A 24,936-nucleotide genomic window follows, 5' to 3' on the forward strand; every position below is an offset into this window, starting at 1 on the left:
GTCCGTGTTTACAGCCATGCAAATTAGCCTCCGCTGGAGAGAACTTAGGTCGGGCCGAGATGAAATCACGCACTGGGTCAAAGGTATTTTATCAAAAATTACAAGTGTGGCCGTGGTGCTGGCGTTAAACCAGACGCCCCTCGGAAGTAAATGGACAGCTTTGTCTGGTGTGACCTGAACTCTTGGCCTCTGGAACCTGCAGTCTTCTAAGGGATGGTCGGGTGATGAAGGGCTAGGTCAGTCTAGCGAAGGCACACCAATTTCACCAACGGCTGTGGCTGCCAAGCACTTTGTGTATATAAGGACAGCTGTGATGAAGGAAAAGCGCATCTTTAGAGGAAGAAGTGTGTCTGCAAGCTCGGCTTGCAGTATAATCTCTGCTGTTCATTGGCTGGGCAAGTCTCCAATTGACTGCGAATGTCTGTGAGGCAAGGTATCCACATGCAGGTAAGTTCTGATAGTTTGTACCTGGAAAGAGTTGTTTAAAACTTCCTCTTCGGATGCTATGCTCCTTACAAAAGCTAAGTGATTTAAAAAAACAAACAAACAAACAAAAAACCCAACTCCTAGTCAGTCATCCTCAAGGCAAAAAGCTCTCTGGCCCCAAATCTGCATTGAGATTTTCCAAAGATTGCCAATTGATGTCTCGGTACCTGAAGGAACTTTATTTTAAAATAAGCCTGTTAAAAACGAAGGGCTTATTGAGATCAGAGTTACTTCCTGAGGCCCATGTACCTGTGACTCATACAGCATCACATAGGTTTAGCGCAGCCGAGTCTGCAGGATGCTCCAGGGGCGCTGAGATGGTGGTTTCTGTGGGTTCCTTGTCTTGCTGCCCTCTCACACAGAAAGTCAAATTAGAGCTGGTGGATGCTAAGTGTTCTTATCATCGGCAGAGTAGCCAGTTGAGCCTCAGAAGCCTTCAAATGGAAGAGCATCCGTTGACATTGGTGAGATAGTTGTTACACGGCCTCGTCCAGGATTTGGTTCTTGGCGCCAGTCAGAACTACACACCGTAAATACGGACAGCAAGGCAGTCTACAATGACTCTATAATGACTGGAAATAGGATTTGAACTTTGCCAAGTGGACCTGAAGTCAACGTTGTACTTAGATGAATGCATTGGTTTTCACATAATTATGAACGCAGCCCTGAACGATCCTTGGTCTGCTACTTATGAGCTGTGTGACATCAGGCTGTGTGGCACCTGACCCCTCGATACTCTAGTTTCCCCATTGGCAAACGGGACTAATGACAGGAACCATCTTCCTAAGCTCTTGTGGAATTAACTAAGTTAATATACACCGAGCAACCAAACTATTGTTAAAAAAACTCTTAGCGAGCTGGGCAGTGGTGGTGCACGCCTTTAATCCCAGCACTCGGGAGGCAGAGGCAGGCAGATCTCTGTGAGTTCGAGGCCAGCCTGGTCTACAAAAGCTAGTTCCAGGACAGGAACCAAAAAGCTACAGAGAAACCCTGTCTCGAAAAAAAAAAAAAAAACCCTCTTAGCGTCATGACTGAAACTAGTCAGAGTTTTCATGATCATCTTCACCTGGAAAATATCCCCCCAAATACAAAGTCATCGAGATTTCTTCTGACCATAATAAGCATTTGCCGGGGGCATCGGTAGCTGTGCATGTGAAAAGGTCATTGGTGCCTTTACCTGCACAAGGGTGTGCCCTGCGTAGCATCCACATGAACTGGGGTTGTAACTTAAGTACATGGGTAGGATCTTTCTTATTACTTTCCCATCTTGAATAGACTTCTTTAGATCTGGAAACTGGAAGAATTGCTGCCACCATCATACTCCAGTATGGCCACTGGGCCACATCCCTTCTGCAGCTCTAGTTGTGGCTATCATCTTAGACACTTAGGGTAAATGAATGAGGCTCAGGTTACACAAACAAAACAAAGAGCACTGTATTTACACTGCATATTTAACTGGCTTTCTCCTAGTATAGCTTCGGGAATCTAATCACACCTTGTACTTTTTAATTAGATGAGCCCCAAGTGTATATTCAAATAACTCTTCCCTGTCTTTATATAGATTTTAAAGAGATGGGAGAGACGGGATAGGTTCTGAAATGGAATTAGCTCCAAAGGAGCTGAGTCCCATACTTCATCCACTCCAGACTGCAGTCATTCATTCCAAGCTCTGCAGCTCTGTTTAGGAATGGCTTTCACTCTGCAGACACTTAGGAGCTTTTCTAATACGCACTTGGCTCTGAGAACGTGGGATAATGGGATGTGAAATTTGGCCTCCTGGGCTTCCATCCCTGTGCAATAGGAGACACTTAGCTGTGAGTCTCATTCTAAGGTGCCCTCTTGTGGCTTCTGGGAGGTAGTGATTGATGACAAGCTGGCCTGAGTTATGAAGCCAGATTAAATTATTCTTTTAATGGCCAACCTTAGAAACATAGCTGAACTCCCAAGACAATACTTAGATTCAATATTCTGAAAGAAATACCGATAGCCATATATAAGTTTTTTCCCACTTTCTAAAAACAAGCAGGTGAAGTAGGTGTGCAAACCAACTTTGGGGGTCATCTCAATCCTAAATAAAAACCATAAGGTAGTAGAGTTCTGCTGGTGCCTGTCCAGAAGAGGCTCTCACTTTGGGTAAATCTGGCTAGTCAGGGGTTAGTTAACTGCAGAACAGAAAAAGCATTGATCATTCCAGGTCTACTCGGGATCTGGAAACAGTACTAATAGTCCCAGGACGCAGACCAACACATGGGCATTCGGGACACAATAACTCAACGCAGTTATCAAACACAGGAGAAATGTTAAGGAGGTGCCAACTTATCCTCACGCTGAGGGGGGAAATAACACACATACCTTCCCAAGGCAGCGCAGAGAATTAGCTTTGTTACAAAAGCTGGAGTAATATAAACTTGGAAGGGCAACAGGTTATAAAAACCCTATAAATTTATGTCCGGGGTTCCAAGCAATGCTCTCTTTTCGCCCTTCTCCCCTCCCCACTACAATGAGACACAAAGTCTGGGTTTGAGCATTGAAGCCTCAATCCTCGCCAAAGTGACCAAATTACAATCAAGGCTGAAGGATCTTGGCACCAGAAAGTTTCAACAGAATATCATCTACTGAGCCATCCCAGCCCATCTCCTCCAAAAGGGCTCAGAGAAAGTAGCCAGTATCTCATTAATTCTTAAGAAATATCTATGAAGGAGACCGAGGGAGGAGAATGCTTTCATACATCTCACAGAAGAGGAAACAAACAGAGATGATTCATAATTCAAAGTCAGATCACAGCATCTCAAGAGCAGAAGGATATTGGCGGGTCTCACAGATTTCCTGTCAGGCAAGCTTAGAACATAACTGGGAAGCTTATCAAAAAGTAGTGACCTCCTTGACAGAGGCCAAGAGAAAGAGGCTCTGACAATAGAGACAGACACTTGGAAGCCAGTCAGAGCGCTGACCTTCTTGCTCGGGAACAAATGTAACTTAGGGAGAGTGTAAACACGGGTGCACTAACAGTGTAAACACTTATTTTACAGTGCAAGAAAGAGAACGCAAGCCAACCTGAGATGAAGTGCTTAATGCCAGAATGTGTCATTACAGGAAATTGTGGAATGCAGCTATAAATAATGGAACACAAGAATGGTCCGGAGATGTTCTACATTCTTGTGTGTGTGTGTGTGTGTGCGTGCGTGCGTGTGTGTTTTCCCAAGACAGGATTTCTTTGTGTAACATTCCTAGCTATCCTGGAATTAGCTCTTGTAGACCAGGCTAGCCTCGAACTCAGGGATCTACCTACCTCTGCCTCCCGAGTGATGGGATTAAAGCTTGTGCCACCACCAGCAGGCTCTAGATTCTTTTTAAGGCTTTTTTAAAAAAACAAAAACAAAAACAAAAACAAAAACAAAACAAAACAAAAAAAACAGTCTCATATAGGCCAGTGTAGCTTCAAACCTATGGTCCTCTTGCTTCAGTTTCCCAGGTACTATGATTACAAGTGTGTGTCAACACACCTGGCAATATCTTCTTCCCAAACCTTTGACATGACAGTAGTTTATAAAACAAGAGATTAACATTAACACCTACAAGTATTTTCATAATTATAATTTCCTTTTATTCCCATAATAGTCATTTTAGAAAGTCGCTATTCTCAGTTTTATACAGAAAAGGTTGATGTGGGAAGGCAGTGTGCTCAGAATGGACTGTACCTAGTGGTGATGATATTGTCAATTGTTGTGTTATGTGCTCTGGTTCTCAGTTTGGTTCCTGCTGTGTTTGTAGTGGCTGATGGGCCTGATGTGACAATGAAGATGGCAAACACCTGAGTGTGCAAAGTGTCCTGCCTAGGATTATTTTTATAGTTAATATAAAAAAGTCAATGGATTGACTCAAGGGAAACAATACACTTGAAATCTATGTGTTTCTTTGCCTTAATTGTACAAAAGGCACATATTTTTCTTCAGGAGTTTGAATCCCCCCTCCCCCTCAATAGAATACTAAAGAACACTTTGGATAATCTCACAATGAAAAGAAACAGTGTAGACTTCACCAAGTGTAGCTTGTCTTTGCTCCTCTAGCATCAGCTGTTCCTGTCCATCAGCTTCAATCGTCTCAGCGAGAACTATGGCTATCAACAGTGTGCTGAATTAAAGAGGGAACTGCAGACATGTGCTGAAGATCTTGCAAGTCCTCTCCCATGCTCGGCAGTACCATTTTCTCAGTTCGAGAGGCTCAAAGTCCTAGAAGTCCCTTCAGCCTTGGTTTCTATGTCCTGATGAGAGAATGGAACCACACTACGAGTGGGTTTCCTTTTAATCCTTAGACTGTTGATTGGAGAGAACAAGATTACTGTCCAGTTTGAGAATTCATGTGTGTCTTAGTGTAAGACAAGATCAACAACGGGAAATGTAATCACTATTGTAAAGTTTGACATTAGAAGTTCTCCCCCGAGTTCAGCAGACTGGACAATAAAGTTCATTATTTCTGAAGCATACATGTGGAATACACAGGTTTACTTATGAGATTTGTACATTTCTGCCTCGATGTTAGCTGAGCCTCTCCTTCCAGAATTCAAAAAGCTAGATGTTTCAATACCCAACACACACGGTTCTGCCTCCAGTTTAGGCATTATAAAAAGGCCTATTTGACGCATGTCCTTGAGGTCCTCTCATATGGGAACTATCTCATGATTATGCTGAAGGATTTGGCCCCCCAAGCTGAAAGTTCTCTAAAAAGCCACATTCATCTTCACTTCAGAAGAAAGGAAAACAGACATCTGACTTTAGAAGAGACCAAGGGCTCCATCTTGATGTTTGCAATTCGGCCACTGAGCAGGCTAAAAGGGTCAGGTTTGCAGTCTTCTGGCATTGGTTTAGCTTTTTACTTTCTTTACAATTTGGAACCTCAACTTAAGGTGGCTACAAAGTTCACTGAAAACTCCAAACACCACCCCTCCTGGGAAGTCCACTGGACCCAGGTTGTTTGGCTCCATTTGTGGCGAACTCTCAAACATTGCACACATGCACGTAGGTTCTGTGGGGTAACGGAACCTCACCAAGGAGCAAACTTGCAGAGTTCAAAGGAAGCACATCCTTCCTTTAGACTAAGCAACAAAACAAATTATCAAGGACTAATGGCCTTAATTAAAGTCAACTGTTGAATGGGCACACAATTAGGAGATAAGAAACTAGAATGAATGACCAAATGTTAATGGATTTGAAAACAAATATTCATTTCCAAAACAGAAATAATTCATTTTTGGAGGAAACAACATGTTACCAAAACATCCAGAGAGAAATAAAACAGAGCAATACAATTGAAGAAGAAATGGAGAACACAGAAGAATTTAATATGATATTGCACAAGACAATACTTGGAGAGTTTCTGATTAGTTAGAGAAGATTTGCTGGCAGAGGTAAACTGAGGGCATCGTAGGAGTGTAGGGATTTTCCTTCTGCCTTTCTTATAGTGACAGATGGCATCTAAAAAGCCAGACTGTCCCTCTCCCCAACCCCCGCATTAAGTAAGAATCTAACTTTCCTGGAATCCATTTCAAGGTTTGTCAGTGACTTCTTGCCTGGTACTGTTCTTACAGAAGAACCTCAGTTGTTCTGTGTAATATGTACTCTTAAAAGATTCATTCTGTGGACTAGAGAAATGGATCAGTGTTTAAGAGCACTTGCTGTTTTTCCAGTGAGCTTGGGTTTAAACGCTAGCACCCATGTCGGAGAGCCCACACCTCCTGCAACTCCAGTTCCCGGGGATCCAAGGCCCTCTTCCAGCCTCCACAGGTACAGACTTTTACACAGACAAATGCACACACACACACACACACATACACACACACATACACACACAGAGAAATGCATACACAAACACATACACACAACTAAAAGTTTAAAAAAAGAAAAAATGATTCATTACCATATCTAATTATTGGGATCACATTTTTCTCATGACAGAATATTTCTAGTGTACTTTATGGATGAATATTGTTGATCATGGTTTTAGGTCCATGGGAAAATTTAATTTGGATCAGAAAACTACAATCGGGAATGTCTGGTTTTTCTTCTGTAAGTTGCAGCCCATTTCATGTAATATAATTATGTTTGTAGCAGAACAGGGAGTATGAACTGACATGTGAGACCCGACCCACCACGTAATATAAGAAGGAAGTATGGATGACAGGAACACCGTCTGACACACACTTGAAACTTTCTCAGATCACCATAGGCTTCAGAGCACTCTGGCCAAGTAGATTGGGTACTGACAGTTATATTTTCTAGGAAAGAGAAAATATGAGAAGGAAGACAACCACTCCCTCCAAGTTCACAGAGCCAATCGGCAACTGAACCAGGGCTCACCAAGCCCTTAGCACCACTCTGCTGCTAACAGAACAAGGCAGAGGAGCTGTGAAAATGGCAGCGGCCTTACGAACCACCATAGAACGTGGCCAGCACAACACATGGCCACAGCAAACCATCACATGGCCATAGGAAACCACCATAGAATGTGGCCAGCAGCCATCAGACGGCCATGGCAACCACCATAGAATGTGGCCAGCACATCCCATGGCCATAGCAGCCATCCCATGGCCATAGCAAACCACCACAGAATGTGACCAGCAGACATCAGAGAATGTGGACTGATCGCATACCACAGACCACGTACAACATGAACTCATGTCATTATCACAGAAGGGCTTGATGTGAGGCTCTTGTATTAGCCAGCTTTTGTGCACAATAACAAGATATCTGAGGATTCCTGAAGCAAATAATGTAGAAAGAGAAAGGGCTTATTTTTACCCATTATTCCATGTGTTCTATGACAAAATCCTGTGTCTTTTTTGCTTCAGGCCCTTGACAAAGGCAGCATTATCAGGGTAGGAGAACACGGCAGACCCAACTTCTCTGCCCACCTCATGTGCCGAATGAAAGTGATGAGAGACTGGGCGTCCTACAATCCTATTGAGCGTATGTCCTCAATGACTTAGGGACCTTCTACTGGCACTGTATCCTAAAGGTGCCAGTAGTACCACCCTGGGAACCAAAGTTTTACCAAATGGGCCTTTGGGAGATTTACTACACCATAGCAGATGTTATCTTGTACTACAACTCAGGGATTAGGAGAGAGCAAGGGCTGGCACCTTTCCTTGGGTCACAGTGCTTAGCTGGGGTATGATGGGGCCTCACGTCTGCCTGATTGCTTGATGATGGCAAAGTTGGTCTACAGATGACTAGCGGCTTTTGGCTTTTAAATCCTCATGCTCTTACCCAGAAGCTATCTTCCCAATGGGACTTGCCTTGAAAACATCATTTAAAAGTGCAGATCCCACCGGCCCCTTGCCTATGCCGATTCTCTCACCTTGCTCTACTGTAGGATTGCCAAGGTTTGCTTGTATTAATTAATGACGGTTAAACTCCACAGGGCAATAACCATTTTAGGGTTGATTTTTCTCCCTCTCACACATTGCTAATATTTACAAAGAGCTGTCCAATAGAACGTACTGTCTCCATATTTAGTAGCTACGGAAGAAAAATAGCTAGTGTAAAGGACAGAACATTCCATTTTGCTTGTTATCACATTCGAGCACAGACTTAGAACACTGCCCTCTGCCATAGAGTCTAATAAACCGGTTCTATGAATGAGATAAATTTGCAGGTATACACACATATTTATGTATGCATGAGTGAGTCCACAGAAACCTTTGTGTACATGCGTTTAGAAGTCAGAGTCTTGACTGTGGTGTCTTCATTAGCTACTCTACACCTTAGTTTTTGAGACAGGGTTTCCCGCTGAACTAGAGTTGACTATACTGGCTGGTCATCAAGCCCCAGGGATCCTCCTATCTCTGTCTTTCTAGTGCCAGTATTACAGGCACTCACTCTACATATTACTTTTTAGATCCCCCGGGGATCAAATTCAGATCCTCATGTTTATTGACAAGGTACTTTACCAACTGAGCAATCACCACAGTCCTGTGAGATCTATTTTTCGGGTGGAATACAAAAGACTTTCACTAACAGCAATTTAAATACATTTTTAATAGAATTAATGACTATAGTTGTGCTGGCTAGTTTTATGTCAACTCGACACAAGCCAGGGTCACTGGAGAGAAGGGAGCCTCAGTTGAGAAGATGCCTTCATAAGATCCAGCAATAGGCAATCTGAGGGCATTTTCTTAATTAGTGATCAATGTAGGAGAGCCAGCTCATTGCAGGTGGGGTCACTCCAGGCTAGTGGTCCTGGGTTCTATAAGAAAGCAAGATGAGCAAGCCATGTGGGGCAAACTAGTAGGCAACACTCCTCCATGGCCTCTACATCAGCTCCTGTCTCCAGGTTCCTTCCCCATCTGAGTCCCTGTCCCAACTTCCGTTAATGATGAACAGTGAGGGACAAGGAAGCATGAGACTAATAAATCCTCTCTTCCACACGTTTCTTTGGTCATGGCGTTTCATCACAGCAACAGTAACCTTAACTAACACAGACAATAGTTCAGAATGACATTTCAAAATTCCGAAGATAAAACCAAAACAGCAAGCCTAGGTTTCTTAAACTAACTGGATCCTTTTGCCATCTAAGCTTAGATTATCTTTTTGGGAAAGAGCAGCAACCAGCAGGATGAGGGAATTCCCATATGTCTATGATTACAGTGATGATTGCACAGTACCTTTTTGACTTTGTTCTTCTTCTCATAGCTCTCTGACAGGGGTTTTTTCTTCTGTTGAGTTGTGTCTTTGGAGAATAAATATTCAAACTCACTGGTGTCCCTGATGTGAGGTTCTTCTAAGGAGTCCCATAAAGTTGGTGTGGCATCTTGGCTTGAAAGAGAAAGCATCAAGTTAACCGTAGGAAGAGGAAATAGTCTAATATGATGAAATCTTTCTCTAATGCACTTTTTAACAAATGTCAAACCCTGGTAATGCTTGGATAAAAGGTTCTCATGTCACACATTTTAGAAGTCGAAATATGTAACAGGATATTTTAACCTACATATCCATGTAAACATACAAAAACTACGATGGTCGTTAGTTCAGCACAAGAGCTCTGGAGAAGGCCCTTAGGACTAGAATTTCTGCGGTTGATGTTTTCGGCTGTGCAAACCGCTCCTGTCTCGGCTGTGGCATGTCAAGAAGACGAAAATAGCATCACCAGGAGGCAGAAGGGAAAAATCAGTTCTATACAGAGGCAAGGACGTTCTTAAAAACGTATTATAGTTTACTTATTCATCATGTGCATATACGCACGTATAGGAGAGATATATATGTGGGGGAAAAGACACGCGGGCCTTGGTATGCCTGTGCAGGTCAGAGGGCAATTTCATTGCTTCCACCACCCGGGACCCTGCAATCAAATTCAAGTTATCAGACTGGACTGCAAGCATCCTACTCCCACAGAGCCAAAGTCATTCTTCAGAGGATTGGAAATGGAACAGGAAGGTAAAGATGTGCCGCCCCCTTCCCTTTGGGATTTTAAAGACAGTTTTCAGGATTGAATCAGGCCATCTCAGTCCAAAGGCTTTAACACATGACCAGTCGGCTGCTCATCTGCCACACAAAACCATGAAATCTTGTCGTGCATCATTCCCCCTGCCCCCATGGGGATTTTAACTAAAGCATCCACGGGGAATTTGTATTTTATTTTCCAGAAATAATCTGTTATGAAGCAGTGAACAAGCAGCTGCCAGAAATCAAATATATCAGAACCCTCTATGAGCTGGCATGTGCCTTCTGCACATTGGTGGAATTGAAATCCTTTCTCAAGTTACTATTAATGCCAGAAAGAAAGAAAAGGTAAATTTCTTCTATATTGATTTTTCAAATACGTGAGCATGGCACGAATGATCCATAACACCTAACAGTATTTACCTTTGTTTCAATATATATTTTTGTTTCAATTAAAACTAAAAATAAAGTTAAGTTTATATAATATACTATATAGTCTACTTCACATAGAATAAACACATTTGTTATATTATTAAATGATTTGGTACCAAATCATGATTTTCATACTCAAAGCAGTTGGGCTCAGAGGTATAAAATTTTTATTGAGGGACTCGTGAAGAAAGAACCCGAATGTGTCACATTGGCAGGAAGTGGCCATGCTGTGGTCTTAACACATCACAGAGGAGACAAGGCCGACACATCCATCAAGTCAGTCACGCCTAATGTCCTGTTCATCTAGTTGTCATTTCATTTGAAAGTGAAGCACTGGATTGGTGATGTGTGCAGAACCTGCCCAACCAATGTAACTAATGTAAGCTTGTGTGTTTGACTGTTTTCCATTAAAAAAAAAAAAAAAAAAAAAAGTAGAAAATGACAAGAGAAAAAAAATCAATGATTTTCCTCAATTCTCATTTACTCTTCCTTGAACAGTGGATGAAGGGCCCGTCCTCCCAGCATGAGGTTTTATGATGCTAGGCCTATAGCTTTGGTTGCTCATGACGTCTCTTGGGGGGATGAAGTGAAGGCACACAAGTGAGAAACAGGTGTGAGCCAGTTCCATGTGCGGTCAGAACAAGCAGGTCCAGGGCTCCCAGGTGGGATTCATCACTGGCGAGTGACTGCAATGAGCTGAGAGCACTCATAAAGAAACGCAACTCAAATATTCTGGGAAATCATCTCTTAGGAAATATCTAAATCTCGAATGAGAAATGGCAAACTAGCACATTAGTGTTAGTGTTGGGAACTATTTTAGGATCATCTTCTTTTTTTTAAACCATTCATTTGGGAAATTATAAAACACTTTTATCAGCAATAAATAAATACATCTAGAAATTTCCACAAGTAAACTCTTGACCCTTAGTTTTTGGCAGGAGGACTTGGGACAATATGAAATACATCATCAACTCTGTTCATCACATGCCTGCGTTGGTGGTATTTCCCCTGCTCTTACAGTGGTTTCCTTTTTTTTTTTTAAAATAATTGTGAACTATATGTTATTTTGTTTACTTGTCTTGCCTTCCTTGAGAAGAATTTTACAAAAGCTTGAAAATTTCAGTACCACCATTTTGAATTGGGGAATAAGCTTTTAAAATGTAGTTCTATTATTATTATTATCATTATACATTCTTTGCAAACAATTTTCAAATCTAGAAAGTGGTCAAGAAACAAGTCAATATTTCTCTCATTGTCCTCCCAAGAGATTCAGAAATAAAGCAAGAAATCTAAGTCTAACTTTTTTGGATGGCGGTTTCCAAGTCATCACGACTTTCTGCCTTATAGGTCCTATTCAACACCATTCACAATGAAAGGTTCTCTCCACACCAGCTCTCCACACATGCTACTTCTTTGGAAGCAAAGCATGAATACAGCTGTAAAAGAAGTCTTATGAACAGAGTTCAAAGAGGGGAGTTATATTTTAAGACTCTCTTCTGCTCTAACCAATGAATAACTCAACCATCTCAGCATTTTTACCAGAAAATGAAAAGCATACCCGTAACTGCTAAATATCCAGATTCAACTGAAGCCCCTACAGATTAGTGATGCTTTGAAGGTATTTGCAGGGACCTTTTCAAAGAGAATTAACCAAGGGTGGGAAGATCAGCCCTGAATATGAGTACATTATCCCACAGGCTCACGCCCAGATGGAATAAAGGAGGTTTCTGGTATGATCTGTTTCTCTCTTTCCAGCCCAGGAGATGAGCTACCCCACTGTGCTACACCCTCACTGGCATGATAAGACTCGAATCTCTGAGACCATAAGCCAAAATAAATTCTTTCACATTTTTCTCAGGTATTTTTCATAGTGATTGATAGAAAAGAAATGACTGACACCAGATGACAAGTCTGGTTATCAAAAACTAAGAAAGGGTATCTATCATAAAAGATATTGTAGTAACCCTCAGTGACTAACAGCGCCGAGAGACTGCTCCAATTTCTTTATAAGATCTCAACTAATACAGTGGTGTTAGAGATGGCCCTCGCCTAGACCTGGACTCTTCTCCAGTCCATGAAATGGAACACTTACCTTGATGAGGACATACTCAACACATCCTCCCAGAGGAGTTTGCAAAGACTATCCACCCCAACCCCCGGCACTCTAAGCTTGTGTACGCAAGGCATTCAACATATTAAGTTTAAGAATGGGTGCTACCCAATGTAAATATTGAACTGCCCATAATGAAACAGCACTTGGGAAGAATCCTGTGAGTTTGCAACCAAGAATGGGTCAAGGGTGAGCTTACCTCCTATCACTTATTTGTATTCTAGTCCAATACAAAGGCTTCATGGGACAGCTGGGCTCGATGGCTGGTTTACGAGGACACTGGCTAGAAGAAGAGCTGAGTCCAAAGGAGAGTCCAGGAGGAGGTGGGGGTGCAAGTCCTGGGGGAGGAGGAGGAGGGGGAGGAGGAGGAAGCCCCCCACTGTTAGGGAGAGCCATCACATTAGGGAGTGGTGGTGGGGGAGGAGGTGGCGGAGGTCCAGCACTTGGTGGCAAGGGAGGTGGTGGAGGAGGTGGAGGAGGTGGTGGTGGTGGCCCAGCACTCACAGGTGATATGGGTGGTGCTGGTGGTGGCAAAGGTCCAAGTCCAGTGGGGAGAGGTGGAGGGGGAGGGATGGGAGGAGGAGGAGGTATGGAGGGAGGAGGTGATTTCTTCTGCTGACTAGACAAGATGCCCTCCTCTGTCTGAAGAGGTGCATGGCTGTCTTTGCTGTCTTTTGTGGGAGAGAGCTGGGTTAACGAGATATTCAACTTCTTGGGTACTATCTGGTTATTTCTGGTTGCCTTGTTTTCACCTTCACAGGGCTTCAGGAACGTCTCTCTGTCTGTCTGGATGCACACATTTCTGAAGGCCTTTGGGGGGCAGTCGTCATCGGTGGAGATGCAGGCGTCTCTCATCTCTTCACATCCTCCTCCCCAGCGGTGGTCTAACTGTTGCTTGAGATTTTCAATGGTTTCTTCAAGCCTTGCTGTTATTAATGCATGCTCACCCCGGATGTGAAATGTCTTGAGTTCAAATTGAGCCTGCAAGGAAAAAAAAATCAATCAGAAAGTAAGAATTTAATGATAACAAATGTCTAGTAGGCATTCAACAGTACCATGAATGTGTGGATGTGCTCTTTAAAGCAGTGGTTCTCAACCTTCCTAATGCTGTGGCCCTTTAATAAGTTCCTCATGTTGTAGTGATGCTCAAAAATAAAATTATTTTTGTTGCAATTTCATAACTATACTTTTGCTATTGTTATAAATTGCAATGCAAATACTTTTGGAGATAGAGGTTTGTCAAAAGGATAGCAACCCACAGGTTAAGAACCACTGTCTTAAAATATAGCCTATGTAATGCAGAGAAATAGAGACATTTGTTCAAGAATCCAATAGGGTACAAATCTTCATCTCAGAATTTTCCAGACAACTAAATATCTAGGCGCTCCTGGAAAACCTCATCCTGTCTGAGTTTATGGGAGATTACTGTCATGAGTTAAAGTTTAGAGAAAATTTTCTACTTAAGAATTTTCACTCAATTTTAAATCGAATGTAGAAGAAATTAATTTGATAGAGGTTTGGACATGCTTGAATGTATCTTTTATAGCCTTTGGTGTGGATTGAGAATAAGAAAAGAATGCGGGGGAGGGAGGCCATCCAGAGCTTGCGCTGGTGTGTGGCTGCTGTTCTCTGTGTTCCTTAGAGAGCCTACCCCATCAGCTTTCCACAGCACTGCTGCAGAAACAGGAGGTATGGGGATGAGCAACGGTATTTTTTATTGTCTGTTTTTTTTTTTTTTTTTTTAAGTTTCCAGATAAAAGCTGACCAGTATGGCTGTTTGGGTCTATTTCTCACTGCTGGCCCTCATCCAGATAATTAGCTCCACTGGATGCCATCAGAGGACACTGGATGACATCTCTATTTCTGTACCCCAGCAGTGAGCACCGCATTGGAAAGGAAGATGGATAAAATGGCGGAAACAGTCAAATACACACTCTCTGTCTCAAGGGCCTTGCTTAATGGCCAATCAAGTCTTTCTTTGCTGTAACCTCAGCCCACAGATATCTAGAAAAACAGCTACATACAATAAAGAAATGTGCTTAATGATCTAGTCAGCAAGGTTAAATAAAAAGGGGAGCCTTCTGCCTTCACTGAGATTCATTTTTACCTATTTTTTAACTAGGTTCAAATTTTCCCAGTATTGATTCTGACAAATCAATCCCCAAGCAGCAGGAGAAATTAGAGACAAAAGTTTCTGACGGATAATCTTCCCATTCCTAAACATGGTAGCCCCGGGGAAACTCTAAAGGAAGTGGAGAGAGCAGCACTAGAATGTGCAGCAGGGTGGATGGGTAGCAATCTGAGTCTAGATCCACACTATCCCATGGTTAACATTGCTGCTCCCTAGGTCTGTGCTTTACCCTAGCTGTTTCTTCATTTGTGAAGTAGAGGTAACAGTGAGACATTTCTTGTCTTGTATGTTTTGTTTTCGATAATAAAATGAGATGATTGATGCAAATCAGGTGTTAATAGTGATGGCGTTAGAATAAGAGCTTCGTAAATTCTTATTTTTGTGAATTTTCCAATAACACTTTGGATGAATGAAGGCATAAGAGTAGGAAAAGCTGAAGTCATCAATATAAGCAAATATACTACAAATGCAATAATACGCTCAATTTTCATGTGTTCTACTACCAAGTACCTGCAAACAACTCGAAGCTTCATCCAGCTGTGTAGCTAAGGTTACCTTTGTTTCAGCATCATTCCAGACCCATCACTCCTCTCTCCATCTCTCCTACACCCTACTGCAATTTCTCCTTGGAAATTACGCACCAACGTTTTATTTTCATTTCTGTGATTACTTTAGTTTTGTCACAACTTCATACTGCTGTTCCTCACTAAACGCATTTCCAAGACAAGTATTGGTGTGTATTGACAAGTATTGCTGAGTCGATCAATACTGACAAGTCAAGACATGACTTAAGACTCAGCCTCATACAGATACGAAATAACTGCAGAGACACGCATTTCCTAAAGAAAATCCCCTCCAATAAGATAACTGAGCAGCATCTATAATTGTAGGCCTATCCCACCTCTGGTGATACGTGCTCTTACGCATTGTTTTGGAAGTTGAGTTTAATGTGTGAGCTTGCTGAAGTAGGCTAAAGACCTATTTGGCAGGTTAATGTCTCTACCATAGTTTCCCTTTAAGAAAACTGGGAATAACAGCCATGATAGGCAGATGAGTTCCTGTTTGTAAAACCAGGTATTAAGGAGCACTAAGAACGAAGTACCGTGTAAGTCCTCTGCCACTACTGTTGCCTTTTGCAACGCCAGACACAGCAGAGACCAATGACCACCTCTGTGCATCCTGAACTTACTAGGCATGCATGATTCCTGGTGCAATGGTTTATCAATCCTGCTCCATGCTTCAAAAGTACCCTTTAGATTCCCCAGCTGTCAGGTTTTTCCTCGCCCTCCTCTTTTCCTTCACAGCACAGCTTTTGGGAGTAAAAAGCAAGAACGAAACATAAAAATGTCACCCCATGTTGGCTGTGTCCACTTTCTCATCTGCATAATTGGAGCCAAATTACAGTTGGCGTCTGTCCACCATTCTATGAGAACTTATGGGATTTAGTCGGCATTTTCCAGTGGATTTCCCCTGACCTCTCTATTTGTGCTGACTGAAGCTGGTGTCTTGAAATTGAACTTCGCTGGACTCCTGATTCCACATCACACTCCTCCTGTCCAGGTATTTTTTTTTTTCTCCTACCTCTCTGCTCTCTCCAGTCAGCCCTGAAGTCCTTTCCCCTTTATTCCTCAGATGTTGATCGGCGAGACATCTGTTTGGCATCCTTTTTCTCACATTGCATTCTCTCTGTACAATGTTTTCTGTATTCAAGCAATATATGAAATTCACTCAGTGATATGCTGCATCTTCTAAATTGGTGCCTTCAGACTGTGATTCCAACTGTCCTTCAGATTAATATGCATGCATATTTAATCAACAACCAGAGATTCCACTAGTCTGAAACAGAGCTCATAAGTGGCAAACTCCAGTTTCTCCTCTGGAATTCCTCTTATGTCACCTGGCATCATCTGTGCACTGTGTGGGCTCCTTGTTCTTACTCAGTTTCTGATTTAGCCCTTTGTGTCCATCCATGTCGCCTAAGCCTTTCGCTGGGCCTTTTCTTTTTTCTTTTTTAAAATCAGAACAACGGTTAAAAATCTACCTGATTTTATTTGCTTCTTTTAAACTTCAATTTAACCAACTCTAATTCCAGGAAGATTTTTCTCAAAAAAAAAAAATTCATTTGTTTTATTCCTTAAGACCCCCTTCGACACTTAGTTATTACTTACAGAACTGAATGGAAAAATTACCCCAAGTCACTCCACTGATTGATTTTCTGCCTTTTGTGCACTTTGGGCCCTTGCCCCTTGCTGAGATGTGTCATGGACTCCAGGCTTATATATCTCCGTACCTCCCCCAGGACCATGCTCTTTCATGAAATATTGTCCTCTCTGGACTCCTTTTCTTTGCAACAAACATCCAAGGAAAGATTACCAAGAGTAGATTAACCAGTGTAGATTCCATAAGTATGTTCTATATAAGCTGTCCTCACTGGCATGGGGGATGGATGAATACGAAGGCAAGCAATGAATTCCCAGGCACTCCACACCAACATGCTAAGGTCATGACGAGAAATCCTACCGATCGCTAAGATTTAATGCCCACCTGCTCCCTTACCCACAAACAAAAACTGAACCTATGCCCATCACTATTCAATAACCTCTTTGTCCTGGTAGAAAGCCCCTCATTCGGCCCATCAATTTCCTACTAAATTATTTCCCATGTGTCTGGTTGTATTATTCACCAAGCACCTCAGGTACATGCAAGCCAGAAAATGCGCTGTTTGGAAAGCTGTCTTTAGCTCTATCTCTCCTCTCCTCACTACATCTCTATCTCTCCTCTCCTCACTACATCTCTATCTCTCCTCTCCTCACTACATCTCTATCTCTCCTCACTACATCTCTATCTCTCCTCTCCTCACTACATCTCTATCTCTCCTCTCCTCACTACATCTCTGCAAGTGCTGCTTTCTCTTCTTTGTCCAAGCTCAGCTCTAGAGAGACAGAGAAGTGATTTCGTGACTGGGGCTCTGAGCAGAACTTTGCTTGATAATCACATACTTGCTCTAAGATGACCTTTCTCTAGGATCCTGGTTCTCTGTATGAACCACCAAGCCCAGACGTCAGAACCCCCAGCTACAAACAAAACGAAGTGAATGGAGTATAGTGCCTCTCAAACTTGGGCACTCTCCTTTATTGAACAGTGAACACACAGAGTCTGTTAATCCATACCTATCCCCTTCAAACTCACAACCACCAACATGGCAATCCCATTGAAATCATGCTGCTTTCTTTCTTCAACATTATTTCCATTGGTCCAAGGAATGGTTCTCAAACCTGGTCCACATCAGAACCCTATGGAGAACTTTGTAGAAGGTACTGATCAGGTCCATTCCTGCAGACTTTTCTTGGGTCAGCGCTAATAAAACTCACTAAGAGGTTTTGTTGGGAGCCAGAGCAGAAGCTAATAGCAACTCTTGTTCATCTTTATTCTGATTTAACACAGCAGCTGAGATAATGACACCATGGTGCCTTCTTATGGCCTTTCCTAATTCAGCTATGTCCCAGTAAAAAGGGCATTTCTTCATTATCCACATTGAAAGAATAGTACTTATACACAGAAGGCACTAAATTCTTTACACGGTAGTTGTTATTCATACAACTTTATCTCTGCCTTTTTTCAAAGACTTCCCTATACAGTCACCAAGTTGCATTTGAAAGCATGATCAATCTCCCATGATCCCTTGCTTATATGCTACCTCATCAGCACCTTCAATCTCTTATTTCCACTCATTGAAAGTCCTAGGAAAAACTCACTCAAGCTCAGCTGAACTTTCTTTGGTTCCTCTAGACACAAATTTTCCATTGTCTGTATTGCCAAAGAACTTTCTAGGTTCAAACTGTATGATAGTCATTTATGTTTATCTTCTTGGAAAATCCAAAGACTCCAGGCAGTTGGGAACCACGCCTTATGCATGTTTAAACTTCCAGAAGATTACATAGCATTTGGCTAGTTAAGTATCCACAACGCTAAGTGAGTTGAATTGATTGATTGATTGATTGACCTTTAAGTATGAAGTCTTCTTTGAGCCTCTATATTACCTATCCAACTACAAATGAAGTTTCAATAAAAAGCATTAGGTTTTCTTTGTGTTCATGGTAGTCCTATGCATGGCATAAACTGCAAGACCTCAGACATCAGCCACCACTTACAGACTGATGTAGACTTTTTTTTCATGCAACCCCCCACAGCCCTCCTCTTTGCCTAACTTCTCTGGGTCTATGAACTGTAGCTTGGTTATCATTTTCTTAATGGCTAATATCTACTTATAAATGAATACATACCATGTTTGTCTTTCTGAGTCTGGCTTACTCCACTCAGCATGATTTTTTTCTAGTTCTATCCATGTGCCTACAAATTTCATGATGTCATATTTTTAATAGTGAGTAATATACTCCCTTATGTAAATGTACTACATTTCCTTTACCCATTCTTCAGTTGAGAAACATCTAAGTCGCTTCCAATTTTTGGCTATTATGAATAAAGCCACAATGAACGTAGTTGAGGCAAGTGTCCTTGTGGTAGAATAGAATGTCCTTTGGGTATAGCTGGGTCTTGAGGAAGATCAATTCCTGATTTTCTGAGGAACTGCCACATTGATTTCCATAATGCCTCCATTGTACTCCCATCAGCAAGGGGGGAGTGTTCCTTTACTCCACATCCTCTCCAGCATGAGCTGTCATTTGTGTTATTGTTGATCTTAGCTATTCTGACAGGTGAAAGATGAATTCTCAAAATTGTTTCGATTTGTATTTCCTTGGCAGCTAAGGATGCTGAACATTTCTTTAAGTGTTTCCTAACCATTTGAGACTCCTCTATTGAGAATTCTATGTTTAGATCTATATCCCAATTTTAAATTGAATTATTTGGTTTTGTAGCATCTAGTTTCTTAAGTTCTTTCTTTATTTTGGGTATTAAGTCTCTATTGAATATAGAGTTGGTAAAAGACTTTTCCCATTCTGTAGATTGCTTCTTTGTCTGATTGACAGTTTCCTTTGCCTTACAGAAGCTTTTTAGTTTTGTGAGATCCCATTTATTCTCAGTCTTGGCGCCTGTGCTATTGGTGTTCTGTACAGAAAGTCTTCTTCTGTGCCAATGTCTTCAAGGCTGTTCCCCATTTTCCCTTCTATCAGGTTCAGTGCATCTAGTTTATGATTCACTTGGACCTGAGTTTTGTGCAGGGTAATAAATATGGATCCATTTGCATTCTTCTTCATGTAGCTAACACCGTTTGTTGAAGATGCTGTCTTTTTTCGAGGTGTCCATAGGTGTGTGTGGATTTATGTCTGGGATTTCAATTCTACTCCATTGATCCACGTATCAGTTTTCATGCCGATGCCATGCTGTTTTTATTAATATATATAGCTCTTTAGTATAACATGAAATTGGGGGATGGTGATAATTCCAGAAGTTCTTTTTATAGCTATCCAGAATTTTTTTAAGTTTTAATAGTGGTTTGTATATTTTGGAGATTAGACCTCTGTCTGATATGGGGTTAATGAAGATCTTTTCCCATTCTGTAGGCTGTCATTTTGTCTTGTTGACTGTGTCCTTTGCTTTACAGAAGCTTTTCAGTTTCAAGAGGTCCCATTTATTAATTGTTTCTCTCAGTATTGGTGTTGCTGGGGTTATATTTAGGAAGTGGTCTCCTGTACCAAAGTGTTCAAGTGTACTTCCCACTTTCTCTTCTATCAGGTTCAGTGTGGCTGGCTTTATGTTGAGATCTTTGATCCATTTGGACCTGAGTTTTCCGCATGGTGATAGTTATGGGTCTATTTTCATTCTTCTACATGTTGATATTCAATTATGCCAGCATCATTTGTTAAATATGTTTTCTTTTTTCCATTTGATATTTTTTGCTCTATGTTAGGAAATTTTTCTTCTATAATTTTGTTGAAAATATTTTCTGGCCCTATGAGCTGGGATTCTCCACTTTCCTCTATTCCTATTTTTCTTAGGTTTGGCCTGTACACAGTGTCCCAGATTTCCTGGATATTTTGTGTCCGACATTTTTTAGATTTAACATTTTTTGGCCAATGTATCTATTTCTTCTATCATATCTTCAATAACTGTGATTTTCTCCTCCATTATCTTGTATTCTGTTGGTGAAGCTTGCATTTGTAGTTCCTGTTCACTTACTTAGATTTCCCATTTCCAAAATTCTCTCAGTTTGTGTTTTCTTTATTGCTACTATTTCCATTTTCAGGTCTTGAACAGTTTTATTCATTTCCTTCAACTGTTTGCTTTTGCTTGGATTTATTTGAGAGATTTATTCATCTCCTCCAACTGTTTTTGCTTTCCTGGATTTTTAAAAGGGGTTTATTAATTTCCTCTTTTAAAGAAAACCATCTCTATCTTCTTCATGTAGGAACGGCCTTTTTCTTGTGCTTCAGCTATGTTGGAATATTCAGGGCCTTCTGGGCATCTGAGTTTTGGTACTAATTTCTGGGAGGTCAGGAGGGGATGGTCTGTGACATCCATAGAAGGCATGAATGAGGTGGCAAGTAGGCTGTATCTGGGATGAACCTGAGGGATTGAGTCTTCTGGGAGAACAAAGAGAGCAGACAAGTTCTGTAGGCATGGTATATGGTCTTCTGACAGGCGGGATCTGTGGTTGAGCAGGGGGTATCCCTAATGCAGACTCTTAACAGACCATTGACATCACTTCTTATCTGTTTCCTATTTACTTTTTGGCCTAGAAAATTCAGTTTTTAAAATTAATGTGTTTCTCAAAGTTATTGTTGACTATATATAGTTTTAATAATTCAAAATATATAATGTAGCTAAGTATCCCTTCCTTAGTATATTCAAGGGCTATCCCCACATGAGTGAGAACTGAATTACGTTTATGATTCTAATCTGATTAGGAACTGGGCTCTACATAGCTTCCCCAGTTTCCTCTGGGGCTGGTTCTCCCTTCCCCTACCAAATCCTCATTATTTTTTAATATCCTCCATAGTACTACCTTTCAGAGATATTATCGAAAGAACACACTGTTCTGAAACTCAAGCAACAGAAGGAGACATGTGCTCGTCTGGTCTCCGCCCGCATGTCTGTCAAAGAGAAGGTGGACAAATGCCAGCTGATGACAGACGCCAGGTGAGAGCCAGCACGGTGAGAAAACGATCCATTAGCGTTTTGTTCTTGCTACAAACATTCTCTCCCATTGCTGCTGCCAGGTCAGTAAAGAGTCAAGTTGAACTGCTGTGCCACTGGAACAAGTTAGTCCCTTCCAGGGACCTTTCCAAAGTCTCCATCCTTGTGTTGGGGGAGGCTAGACAGTATGGGGGAACTAGGCAAAAGGAGAGCAAAGCTTGACCACTCCAGGAAGGTGCAGTGTAAGCTGAAGGGGAGCAAGGGAAAGGAAGGGGAAGGAAAGCAGAACTTGAAGAACAGGGAAGACTCGAAAGGGATGAGATTCAGTGCTCACAGAGTGCTTTGGCAAGGTAAGAAGATGCTGTCTCTGTTGATTTGGATATGACCAACTGGGTTTTACTGCTGTCTTCCATTTTGATAGTTGCATAAACACTACAACTGCCCTTTACTGAACTGCCTGGCTGTTGCCAGAGTAAAATAAAAGATCTCTGTTAATGGAAAGAATGGCGTCGGGTTTATGAAAAGCCCATAAATTGCCAATAGCTGGCTTTAATTAACTATTATCAGTAATTTTTTTCTTCTTATCAGAAATAAAAGCACATCAAGTTACAACCAAAAGGGCATCTCAGGGGCACTCAGACACGTGAGGTACATCTGATATATCCCCATAATGAGAACTTAGTAAGAATGAGAAAAACAAGACTAGGGAGGGGGAGGGGAGGAAGGAAAGAACATTCAAAGCAATGCAAAGTTCACTTAGATTGTCTTGGGAATAGATTCCAATGCATGAAGTGCTGGACAACGAATACATGTACTTGGCCTATGTGTGAGAGCAATGCTGATGCTCAGAATGGACACAGAAAGAAGTCAACATAGAGAGTTGAGCTCACTGCCCTGAGTCCTCATTTACCCATTCTAGTTCTTGCAGCTCAGTGAGGCACACCTTGTTGAGGATGTCCCAACCTGCATAAGAGCCCACAGCTAGAAACTGATCATAAAGGAATTTGAATCCTGTTGTAATTTGAATTACAACACCATTTTGAATGATTACCAAATGGCTAACTAGATAGTAAGTTAACCAGACTAACTCTAAATTATGAATGGGGAATAATATATACCACTTATAATTTATAATAAATTTGTATTATATCAGTGGGTACACTTTTGGCAACAATCAGAATGCTGACTTTGACATTTTTATTTCCCAAACAAGGAAAGAGAAATACAGACATATTACCTAAATGGCTACTAAGAGATAGACTCGAGTCTACCATGCACCTCGTCATCCAACACTGGTAATTCATAATTTTTCCCCTTAAATACCTCTTAGTAAGTCAAAATGTCAAAACACATATTAGAGATCCTTGATTGAAACATTTCCTCTCTGTTCTGAAAAGTAGCTGGAGTAATTAAATTACAGGCTGAATCTTCAATGGTTTCCATGTAAATGACAGAAAACTAACTGGCTAAAAAGAGATCAAGAGAGTTAGATTCTACTTCCGGATACTTCAGTCACTAGCTCCTTGCCATTAGCCAAGCTTTACATTTTCTCCAAGCTTCATTTTGTTGTCTAAAATTAGATATTTAAAACTTAAATCCATGAAGCTTCTAAAGCTCTAGAACATTCATAATTTTACACACAGAAGAATTCCGATCTTTCAACTTTCTATGAATGTAGACAGCTTTAGTTTTGAAAACTTCATAATAGCTTAGAGTGTGGTATTATGCAGTCTATATAAAGAGCCCCACCTTTCACTACCAAAGCAAATGTTCTCATGAGATCAGCAGACTCATTAAGGTTCTGTGAAAACACATTAGAAGCCAAGTAGCCAATGAAGGGAAAATTAGACATATTCTTGAAAGATGATATTTCAAAGCATTCAGTAATAAACTTTCAAAATAAGCAACTATAAGTAGGGATAGCCACAAACGCAGTGGGGAAGTAAAACAAACCAAAAAAGGTTGGAAATTTGCACTGAGACTCATACTTGGGATACAAACCGAGCGTAGCCAACATGTATTTTGTGAAATAAATAAAAAGAAAGGGGGATATTTTAGTAACATTTTATTTCTAATTTTTTAATGTAACCAAATAAAGTATAGATCATAGGATGAATACGCAAAGAGATATCCATTAAAACAATTTTCAGTCTTTGTTTTTCCAAAATGTAATTCTAACCCTAACGAGCAAACCCCAAATTACATATTTTTAGACAATAAACCAACACACCAATCCCTTCTGTAGTAAGAAAAGAGAATTGGAGTTTTATGCTGTATTATTGCTATAAATCCCATAACTAGTCCAATGATGAATTGCTTAAAGTTCCTGTGTGTTCAGAAGCAAATGACAGGAAACTCTGGCCCTTAAAACTGTGACAGACTCTTAAGTATAAGAATCATTTTAGTAATTTGGTCTCAGTGACTCACCCACTTGTCTCTGAGGGGGAACTGTCCTGTGTCCAATACCCCATCTGTACAACAGTTACATTTTGGAACTAGGATATGGCATCATTTGAAACTAAATTATGCCTTATTTGCATGCTCCCAACTTTCAGCTCGAACATTCTTTTTCTTGTTTTGTTTCTCTTTTAAGAACCAGGTAGGACACTGAAAATGACTATTAGGCAAGTTACAAAGAATTATCCAATGAGAATTAAGCAATATCAGAAGGAACCAGCTGTTAAGTTCTTCTGGAATGAAAATAAGGCTGAAATTCATGCATCAGATGCTAGATCTGTGGCCCCATGAAGTGGCTTAGTAGGGAAAGCACTTGCTTCCAAACTGACAACCTGAGTTTGATGCCAGGGATCCACATGGTGGAGGGAGATACCTGACTCCAGTGTGTTGTCCTAGCCACATGTGCCTTTACCAAATAAATATACATATAAATTACTAAGTGATTTTAATGTCATTAAATTATATCATATGTCATTTTAATATCATTAAATTATATTATATGTAATTTTAATATAAATATTTATATATACTTTTAACAAATTTATATATAATGTATATAATATAAAATATAATAATATATCATAATATATATTAAGGTTCTAGGATTTCTGTCTACAAAATAGGTTTACATCTTTAGAATTGATGTGGACTTCTGGTAACCAAATGTCACTCAGATGAATGATTAAGAGAAATTTCCTACCTGTGGCTGACTTGTGGTTACAAGAACTAAGGAGGCCATGAACTCATCTTCACTATAGCAGAGAAGGGGCTCTATGCTCTAACGGTCAAAT

General features: G+C 40.9%; 1 protein-coding gene across 3 annotated transcripts in view; it reads right to left on the reverse strand.

Moving 5' to 3' along the window:
- The window catches only part of Fmn1 (formin 1), a 370,006-nt gene that overhangs the window by 170,631 nt on the left and 174,439 nt on the right, over window positions 1–24,936 (reverse strand). For all 3 annotated transcript variants that reach the window (XM_057780542.1, XM_057780541.1, XM_057780543.1), the window contains 2 exons: window positions 12,662–13,443; window positions 9,146–9,296 (listed from right to left, as the gene is read on the reverse strand). In XM_057780542.1, coding sequence (XP_057636525.1) covers window positions 9,146–9,296; window positions 12,662–13,443 — 933 coding nt within the window. The remainder of the gene's footprint in view (window positions 1–9,145; window positions 9,297–12,661; window positions 13,444–24,936) is intronic.

The sequence above is a fragment of the Chionomys nivalis genome, chromosome 9 (genome assembly GCF_950005125.1).
Source record: "Chionomys nivalis chromosome 9, mChiNiv1.1, whole genome shotgun sequence".
Classification (NCBI taxonomy): domain Eukaryota; kingdom Metazoa; phylum Chordata; class Mammalia; order Rodentia; family Cricetidae; genus Chionomys; species Chionomys nivalis.